The sequence below is a fragment of the Anarrhichthys ocellatus genome, unplaced genomic scaffold (assembly GCF_004355925.1).
Source record: "Anarrhichthys ocellatus isolate YVR2014 unplaced genomic scaffold, GSC_Weel_1.0 scaffold8, whole genome shotgun sequence".
NCBI classification, from domain to species: domain Eukaryota; kingdom Metazoa; phylum Chordata; class Actinopteri; order Perciformes; family Anarhichadidae; genus Anarrhichthys; species Anarrhichthys ocellatus.
In genome coordinates this window covers 8,120,855-8,130,754 of record NW_022280038.1, presented here as the reverse complement: position 1 = coordinate 8,130,754, position 9,900 = coordinate 8,120,855, and the positions used below count along the sequence as shown (strand labels likewise).

General features: G+C 43.8%; 1 protein-coding gene across 5 annotated transcripts in view; it reads left to right on the top strand.

The window, feature by feature from the left end:
- Positions 1-9,900, top strand: part of lrp4 (low density lipoprotein receptor-related protein 4) — a 105,120-nt gene that overhangs the window by 83,262 nt on the left and 11,958 nt on the right. For all 5 annotated transcript variants that reach the window (XM_031848677.1, XM_031848676.1, XM_031848675.1 and 2 more), the window contains exons 15-22: positions 4,143-4,319; positions 6,513-6,638; positions 7,348-7,556; positions 7,768-7,849; positions 7,966-8,071; positions 8,162-8,363; positions 8,589-8,778; positions 9,368-9,499. In XM_031848677.1, coding sequence (XP_031704537.1) covers positions 4,143-4,319; positions 6,513-6,638; positions 7,348-7,556; positions 7,768-7,849; positions 7,966-8,071; positions 8,162-8,363; positions 8,589-8,778; positions 9,368-9,499 — 1,224 coding nt within the window. The remainder of the gene's footprint in view (positions 1-4,142; positions 4,320-6,512; positions 6,639-7,347; positions 7,557-7,767; positions 7,850-7,965; positions 8,072-8,161; positions 8,364-8,588; positions 8,779-9,367; positions 9,500-9,900) is intronic.

The following is a 9,900-nucleotide window of genomic DNA, read 5'->3' as shown; positions in this document are numbered from 1 at the left end:
GTGTGTGTGTGTGTGTGTGTGTGTGTGTGTGTGTGTGTGTGTGTGTGTGCGTGCGCATAGAGACATTCTGAGCCACTGTGCCCTGGAATGTTAACGAGTGTCTATCTCCCTTCACCTATAGTTTTCTGTGTGTGTGTGTGTGTTTGCTGGATGTGTGCCAGCTCGTCTGTCATTGGAGCCGGGCAGCGGGCGGGTGTCATGGATAACGCCGCTATCCAGTCTGTGCGCACCTGTGCAGGTGGGGGGGGGGGTTAAAACGCATCGCGTGTGAAAGGCCACCGAGACGCTTTGTGATGCGATCACTCTAACTACTTCGTGGTGGTCTAGTCTTTGACCTTATATCTTTTGTAGCCTAAACGCTGATGCGTCCCTGACAAGGACGTAACAGGAATAAGTCATCAAAGCCGTGACTCAGCAGTTGCTCCTCATTAGGATTCATCCTTTGGGGATGGTGAATAGGGATGTCACAAGAACCGATACTTTTGCAGCAAGTTAATGCCAAAATTCTGAAAATGTGACGGTACTCGTTTTTCTACAGCACCGCAGGTACCGGAGATCGGGGCTCGAAACTAGCGTCGACCCGGGAGCGCTGGGCTAAATAACAGAGCTAACAGCTAACGTACGAAGGCTGTATTGAGTTAGATAGTTCAAGTTCTACACTGTCAAAATTAGAAAAGTGACCAAAATGTGTTCAAATGTAATCTTTGTCAATTTAGTTTTTGGCGAGAAACTTGAGTAGGATCATCAGAGATTAATAATACAAATGGGAAAAACACTGCAATAAAGGAGTGTATGCTCAAGGACATGAAATAAACTTTTTTAGGGAAGTTTTTTTTTTTTTTTTTTTTACTGTTATAGAATTGGGTATCGAGAATCATGGAATTTCACTGGTATTGGTATCAACTACAAAATATCAGGTAACGTGTATCCACAGCATGTGGATTGTGGACTGTCTGCAACAGTGCTTTCTGATACTATCACTAGGAGTTGCCAGTTTTTGCGATTCAAGAAGGAAAACCTCAAAGATGGCCACTGAATGTTCCCTGTACTGCAGTCCGTCACGCTATAAGCCGAGCAGCGTTCTCTCCAGCTGGAGGCGACGTCGTGTCGCCGATGACCTGTGTGACAGATTCAGGCGAGGCGTGAAAGGACCGGGAGGTGCCCGCACGTAGGTTAAAGGGGACATCACTGCGAAGGCTGGTGGGACGTTTCATGCCCTGTCGGCCTGCAGCTGCTCCTCCAGCTGTCCCGGAAAACAGGAGCAGGAGGGGTGGGGGTGCGGAGACGGGGAAGGAGGAAGGTGACCGTATCAGAAGCAGGCGCCTCAGAGACTCACAGAGGGGGGAAGAGGGTGCACTGTTGTCTCCCTCATGTTAGGATAAGATCAGAGAACACACACATTCAGCCACTATCACCTCACACACACACACACACACACACACACACACACACACACACACACACACACACACACAGACACCTGGACCTGTCTGAGGAGGACGGGCAAGGGAAAATGTACAGACTTGACTGTTTCTCGATTAAAACTTCTTCTTTTTTTGGATAATAACTTGAAAGTTACTCTATACTTTTTTAAGTATTCTTTGATCAGACAGTTCCTGATTTGAATCATAATTTAGTCACTGCATTTCTAATTCCTCAATCTAAAGGAAACATTTAACAACTTTGGTTTTGGTTAAATGAGGAAGAGGATTTGGAAAAAAAAGTATATTCCTTTAAGTAAGATATTAAATCAGTATTGTTTTGAGAAACCTACGTATTGTGTCAGCACTTACAATAGCACAAACAATACCCAGCTGTTCTCTGGACACAATGCTTAAGTGTGAGTAGTCGGCAGATGTTACATGGAGACAAGAAGCCCGTCTAGTTTTAGTATTCCATGATGAAGCCAAGCTTTCAGTCCCTGTGCCGTCTTTATAAAAGGAATCCGTATGTCTGTGCTTTATCGTGCAAGTACACATACCTGGGAAAAGCAGTTCACAATTGAAGTTGATAAATTAATACAGAAAGAAATATTTTTATCAACATTTAAAAGCCTCATACAGTACATGTATCTCTCAAAGGCTAATCTTCAATAAACATCATCTCTAGAATCATGCTTATTTTAAAAAACACAAGTGTGTATCCTATAATATTATATATTACGTCTATGTTCTGTGTCCCTTCTTTTGTCAGTCATGCATGGTCAACTCTGTACCCTGAAAGCAGAGATAACTGTAAGATATTCATTATAATTGTGAGATAGAAACGGAACAAAACGAACTGCCAACCCGTACAGAGCTTCCCATGTCCTCCAAAGGTCCGTGACATCCACAGACGGGATGCGTCTATGTGCTGAGCTGGGCATTTCACAGTTGAAAAAATAAAATACATACAACAATTTTCAACTTCTTTTCCAAATGTCTTTGGCATCTCTGTACAAAAATAATTATTGTTGCTTATCAGCCGACGAGATACAATCGCTTCTAATTTATAACACAACTTTGAGGTATTAGGAAACATGTTCTGGAGGCAAACAGAGGTAGAATGTGTTCTTTCAGCTGCACTAATGTTGGACCAAAGAGGCATTAAAGACATAGTTTGTGCCTCATAAAACATATAAATAGTTTGAAACGGTAAAGCTTTTGTATCATTATGCCCTCAAACACACACACACACAATTACCTTGATCCTCATGGCTCATTAGTAGTCTGTTCTCTCCATCCATCCATCCATTTTCCTCCGCTTATCTGGGGTCGGGTCGCGGTGTTCGAGAGTTTCAGCCATTTACCACTTGACATTTATGCCGTGCTGTAAAACACTGTCATTAAATGAGCAGTGCTGTTTTTAAAAGCCCATAGCCCAGCATGCTCGCCCCACCTCCACCTCCACCATGGCCCTGTGCAGCAGCAAAAATCACTGTTTCTGTCCGTTTAGCGCTCTCATCCAACTGGCTGTGCAGCTACTTCACAGGAGGAGGATTAAGCCGGAGAGAGAAAGTGGACATTGATTTTGGCGAGTGGGGGGGGGTCGGTCACACTCACCCTAAGCAGATGTTCCCAATGTGGAGACAAATCTGTGAGGGGGTTCCCTGTTGCACATGTTAGTATTTAGACCGGGGCCTGACAAAAGTAGTCAAAGACTCAATCCACAGCTCTCAGTACGAGCGATAGTGTTCTACATGAGCACATCATGATCTTCCCAAGTTAGAACACATTTCTTGTATCTGTGTTTTCTCTGTGTTCTTCTCGCTGCTTTGAAGTGTGTGTGGGGGGGGGGGGCTCCGTCAGACAAAATGACATCATCTAGACTTTTCTAACTTTAGCTTTGATTGTTGCTCATATAGTCAACAATGTTCATTACATCATGCACTTATCAAATAAGTGAGTTTTAATAATTCCCATTTTCACCGAAGTATTTCTCCTTTTAAGCTAAAAAAAAACTCAGCATCAGCAGACTCTAAAACTCTCCAATAAAACCTAAATTTAAGAGATTTTTTTTTGGGATTAGAGCACAAACACACACACTGGATACACACCTTGTAAGTGGAGAGAAATTATGGGATATATTACTGTCCTTCAGATTGAAATCACCCATTAAAATGATTAAAATCTCCAAAGTAAATAAAATTTAAGTGCAGACTAAGACGAGGACTGGTTTATATCCGTCCGTAATCGGTCTCTTGCACCAGTCTGACCCGGTTTGAGGTTCTGTCCTCCACCTCCAAGTCACATTACTGAAGGAGACCAATGGAGCGCCTCTGCTTTAGGCCGCTCTGGCCACAACTAAACCAGCAACAGGCCAGTGAGAGGCAGAGTAATTGAAAGCAGCTCTAAATGGAGAGGTTATGACATCAGCCGAGCCCACTGCGCTGAATGGGAGGATGTTGGGAGAGCGTTGGTGGAACAAGCCGAACGCCGCATTTCTGCTTTCCATTTCTGCTTTCCATTTCTGCTTTCCATTTCCTGTGTGTCCACATGAAGCTCACGGAATCATACATTATTTTTTTTGTCAAACTTTGATAAGTTACTCCTAATTGTGTCATGAAAGATGTTTTATTAAACACTTCATCAAGGATCGCCCAGCCTTTCTAAATTCTTTCTCTCTCTCCCGCTCTCTCTCTCTCTCTCTCTCTCTCTCTGTAGGCCTGCCGCACCCATTCGCCATCACCGTGTTTGAGGACAGCCTCTACTGGACGGACTGGCACACCAAGAGCATCAACAGCGCCAACAAATTCACCGGCAAGAACCAGGAGATCATTCGCAATAAGCTGCACTTCCCCATGGACATCCACACCCTGCACCCCCAGAGGCAGCCCGCAGGTCGGTGCACAGCCGCTTCGGAAGCTGCATTCCGAGTTCCGAGTTTGTTGAATCTCCCCGCGATGCCCTCAGTAATTAGCGGTGCACTTTTTGGAGTGAACACACTGTGTTCTGTGTTTTATTTTGTTTTGACGTTTTATCAAAGGCCGTGTTGTTGTTGATGACATGAACATGTTTTTTTTTCTGTCATTGTTGTCAAATGACAAACGGCAGCAAGACACGGCAGAAGTCTATAATGATCAGGCCTTTCTGGAGTTTGTACGTTCTGCCCGTATGACTGTGAGTGATCCTCCGGGTGCTGCGGTCACAACATGGTATCCCACACTGTGGATGGGTTGTATCAGGAAGGGCATCCAGCGTAAAAACCTATGCCAAATCAAAAAATGCAGATCATAACATCAGATTTCCACCCCGGATCGGTTGAGGCCCGGCTTACCAACGAGACGTAAATCAATGATCCGCCGTGGCGACCGCTAATGGGAACAAAGAAGAAGTTATGTTCTGTGCAACAGTCAAAAGTCTTTCTCAGAAAAAGCTGATTGATGTCACATTAAGTGACGTAGTAATGTTAGAGGTTCAGACGACTGGACTTTGATGTCTGTGCTCGTTTTTAAACTTTCATTAAAAGCATTGACAATAACATGCCTCACAGTGTGGACAAAGAGCTCTGTGGAGATAATATACTGTACATAACTTCAGCTGGAGTTGAAAGCAAAAGAAAACCGGTGTTCTCCATTCATGAGGCTTATGGGCTCCTTATGTGGTCACTTGTCTGTCTGTCAGTGTGTTTGTGTGTGTCTGTTTGTGTTTGTGGGTGTGTTTTTTTTTTTTTTTTTAAGCAAGTTGTGAGTGAGAACAATGGATCTATTTTTATGAAAACATCCGAGTTCGCAGCCGTCGGCAGTAGAACATGTAGTCATGCAGCAGGCGGGAGAACAGAATGCTGAACAACAAAAACATCAAACACAAACTCAACCCTCATTAGAGGGTGGAAGATGAGCCGGATGAGGACGGACATGGAAAATGGCAACCTTCTTTAAGGGTATCAGTGCACACAGAAGTGGAGGCTTTTTCCCAAGATCCAGAGATGATGGAATGATTTGCTGCACTTGTGTTAGATCCTGTGGTGAACTGGCCGGTTGAGGCATTTTTTCTATCAGCATGGTAGCAAAGACTTCTTGTGTTCTTTGCTAACACACCATGTTGAACTTGAGTTCTGGCCAAGGGGAACGTTTTGGTTATCACGCTGGTAGAATAGTTTAACGGTCGGACACTAATATTCGTCTGTGTTGGCGGGGGGAAGTCTGGCACTGTTCCTGCTGTTTTGGTGTAGATTCAGTGAGTCATGTGAGGTCGCGTGTGAGCGAAAAAGATCGAAGCTCCGCATCAATTAAACATAGCAAAGCTGCTTCAGAACTCGAGTGAAATCCAGAGGCACGCTGTGACATTTAGGGGAACGGAAGACAAAAGCTCTGCTGTCCATGTGCTGTTCATTATATTTTTAGAATAGAAAAAATGATGATACAAATGTGTGGCATTTTGGGAAATGGGCCTTTTTTGCTTGCCAAGAGTTAGATGAGAAGATCGAGACGCAATAATGGAAAATGTCACAGAGTTGCTTGCAGATCCTTAATTGCATCTTCATTTTAAAGAAACAGTTGGTATGTTTTTCTCAAAAAGAGCAACTGACCCTTTACTAAGTCCCGCCTCTTGAACCCAGACTGGCCAATGGCAGCATAGCATCAGCCAGATCCAACCAGACTGCTACAGGGATGACGTCTTTTTGTAGCCCAGGAAGTCAGCACCACACTGGTTATTCTCAACAAAAAGCCAACGGGATTTTTCCATGCATGCATTTTATTTTTGTAGTGTTGCAGATTCCTGTCACTTATTAAGTTGTACATACAGCTTATATACAGTACAACTGTATGTACAAGGAATGTCTTATTATAAGACATTCCTCACAATATTAATTACAGAAATTGGCCATGTGTGAAATGGGTATCGCTGTTTTGTAAAGACAAAAATCACTACTTCCTCAAATTAAAGCATTTTTGCTTTATTTTGAAGAAGTAGTGATTTTAGTAATCTAATAATTTTATTCGAATTATAAATAAAATAGCCTCTTCAAAAAGTTTCCAACCACATAGAGCATCATGTACTGAGCTGTGTGTGTCTCTGCCTCACCTGTAGGTGGCAGGAACCGTTGTGGCACCAACAACGGAGGCTGCAGCCACCTGTGTCTCCCCAGCAACAAGACACACACCTGCGCCTGTCCCACCGGCTTCAAGAAGGTGGACCACTCCAACTGTGCCAGCGGTAAGTCCCTCAACATCTGGATCATTATAATTGAGTGGATGTGACATATTTATATATTTATTCATGAAACAATAAATGCCAACAACCATAATTTAAGCAAATTACCATTTGGCAATTAATATATAAATTACAGTTTTTAGTGGTTACTACAAGACACCCACAACCATATTTGTGTCCTGGTGGTTGAATTTATTAGTTTTTATGAATTGGAATCTCTGGTCTTCTGCCAGAGGGTCTCCATCTTTCATTGGCGCATTAATAATCAAAAAGTTTGAAGTTTAGAGACAAATCCTCAGCAGTAGTGAAATTAAAGATTGTTATACTGATTTAACAGTCAGTGTCAGTAAGTCAGTCAGAAAGTGTCATTGTCGAGGTTGTACTGTATGATAAGGATAACAAGACATCCACTAAAGTGGGATTAAACAAGTGAAATGACATGTTAGGGTTCAGTGCAGCTAAAGAAGTGCTGAACTAAAAGTATTTAAACTTCTTTAGTTGTTTCACTACCCTGAGACATTTACACAGCCTGCAGTAATAAAAACATCTTTATTATACTTAATCATGTTAGAGAAAGGGATTATGATTTATGATATTAATCAGTCAGTTTGGTTGCTAGTTGTCTGTGTGTCAGTGCTGTTTTTGCTGTGTTCACTGTTGACCCCACTGTTAAACCTAGAAGACTGACAGAAGACCTTTGGTCTTTAATCAGGTCTTGACAAGTTCCTGCTTTTTGCCCGAAGGACGGACATCCGACGAGTCAGCTTCGACACAGAGGACATGTCCGATGATGTCATCCCTCTGGCCGACGTGCGCAATGCCGTGGCGCTGGACTGGGACGCCAAAGACGGCTACATCTACTGGACGGACGTCACCACCGACTCCATCAACAGGGCGCTGTGGAACGGCACCAAGCAGGAGGTCAGTGACACCCACAGTCTGACCGAACCGGACGCAGAAATCCCATCATTTCTCACCATCTCATCAACAGCAGCATTTAAGTTTATGGAATACTGCCATCTACTGGGGCTGGTGTGAAAGTGGAACAACAATTGGTGCTCTGTAGAGGATAATGTAGGTTGAGAACTGCTACTGGCTGGAATTTACATCTTTGTTGTCCCTGTCTCCCCAGGTGGTGGTGGACACCAGTCTGGAAAGCCCCGCAGGTTTGGCGATTGACTGGCTGACTAACAAGCTCTACTGGACCGATGCTGGTACGCAGCCTCGTTTCACATATTGTCACATACGATCATATTCCTGACGCAATCACCTGCATCATGGCGTGCGCTCTTGGATTTCAACCGTTCATGTCATGTCCCGGGTTTCTCAGGTACGGATCGTATCGAGGTTTCTAATGCTGACGGGAGCATGCGGACTGTCCTGATATGGGAGAACCTAGACCGGCCCCGGGACATCGTCGTTGACCCGATCGGAGGGTGAGATGATCAAAAATGTTGAAACACATGAAGACTGGATTCTACATTGCACTCTCATTATTCCTCATTTGTTTTATTATGACTTTATAGTTTCATGTACTGGACCGACTGGGGGGCCAACCCAAAGATCGAGCGCGCAGGAATGGATGCCTCCAGTCGGATCGTCATCATCTCATCTAACCTGACGTGGCCCAACGGGCTCGCCATCGACTACGAGACCAAGCGCCTGTACTGGGCCGACGCTGGCATGAAGACTATCGAATTTGGCAACTTTGATGGTTCCGACCGACAGGTAAAGTGTGTTTTTATGACGTCATGCATTCAATTTTTAAACTCATGTCTTCATGCTGATTTGTTTGACTAATTATTTTACGTTAACATTTAAATAGCATAACATTTGATGTATTTTGATTGCAGCAATTTGAGGAATTGCTCATCCTTGGTTGCTTGATTTGCTTTTGAGCTTTTCTGTTCATTTGCAATAAACCTAGACTTCCGCTACTGTTTTTGCCTCCAGGTTCTGATTGGCAGCCAGCTGCCTCACCCCTTTGGCCTGACTGTACACGAGGACAAGCTGTACTGGACAGACTGGCAGTCGAAGAGCATCCAGAGCGCCGACAAGCTCACCGGCTTGGGACGACGCATGCTTGCCGAAAACCTGGAGAACCTCATGGACATTCACATGTTCCACCGACACCGAGAGACAGGTCTGTGTGCATCCACATGTACAGTGCAGTCAGCAAGTAGTGGAACAGAGACACGTTTTTCATTCTTCTGTCTCGGTGCTGCAACACTTTCGATCTTAAATGAGTGAAACCGAGACTGTGGGGTTTAAATACAGTCTTTCAGCTGTAATTTGAGGATCTAATTTCAAATCCAATGTCCTGCAGTACAGAGATTATAAAATCTGCAATTGGGGAATGTGTCAGTACACTTGACGTGTCCTGTTGGACTTGTGTAGTCTCTTGTTACAAAGACAAAAAAACCCTCTCCCGTCACTTTCTACTTTACGGATTGTTGCTGCCTTTTCTCAGAGCTCAGAGAGGATTACAGGTAAACTGAACCCAGATCACTGGCCAAGAGGGCAGAGAGCCTCGGGGGGCTCATTCCAAAGTGAAAACCTCACTGATCTCGCTGATGCGCGGGGCTTTCCCATGTTCCCTTAAGGGAAACTGTGTGTTTCTGTTTTGTTTGCCCCCGTTTCTCTTATTCCCTGTTTCCATCCCTTGCCTCTTAGCTAACCAAAAAAGCAGGACGGTGGCTGAGCAGAGTTGTTTTGTGTGTCTCCCTCTGTAGTACATAACCCGTGCGCGGTGAATAATGGAGGCTGCAGCCACCTCTGTCTCCTGGCTCCTGCTCCCAAAGCCTCCAGCTGTGCCTGTCCCACCGGGATCAACATGCAGACGGATGGAAAGACCTGCACACCTGGTACAAAAATAATCCAGTTTTTGTTTTATTGTACACCCATGTTTGTGGTACAAACGGTAACTACTTGTTGCTAATGCAAATGATTTTTATGGTGCAGATTAACCAAAATACATAAAATATAAACTACAAAATCCCACATCTGCTTTAACTTGTTCACCTCCATTATCATTCTATAAATCTTAAAATGAAATACAAAGAAAAGGAAAACAACAGCAATGACAAAATCCTTAGAAAATATATTTTACAAGTCTTATAATAGAGAAAACTGAGTTCAAAGGATTGATGTCAAAAACTTCTCTCAGGAAGATAAAAGCATGTCGGCTCCTTTTGTATTGTGACTGGAATCCGCTTTGATGTGTGTGTGTGTGTGTGTGTGTGTGTGTGTGTGTGTGTGTGTGTGT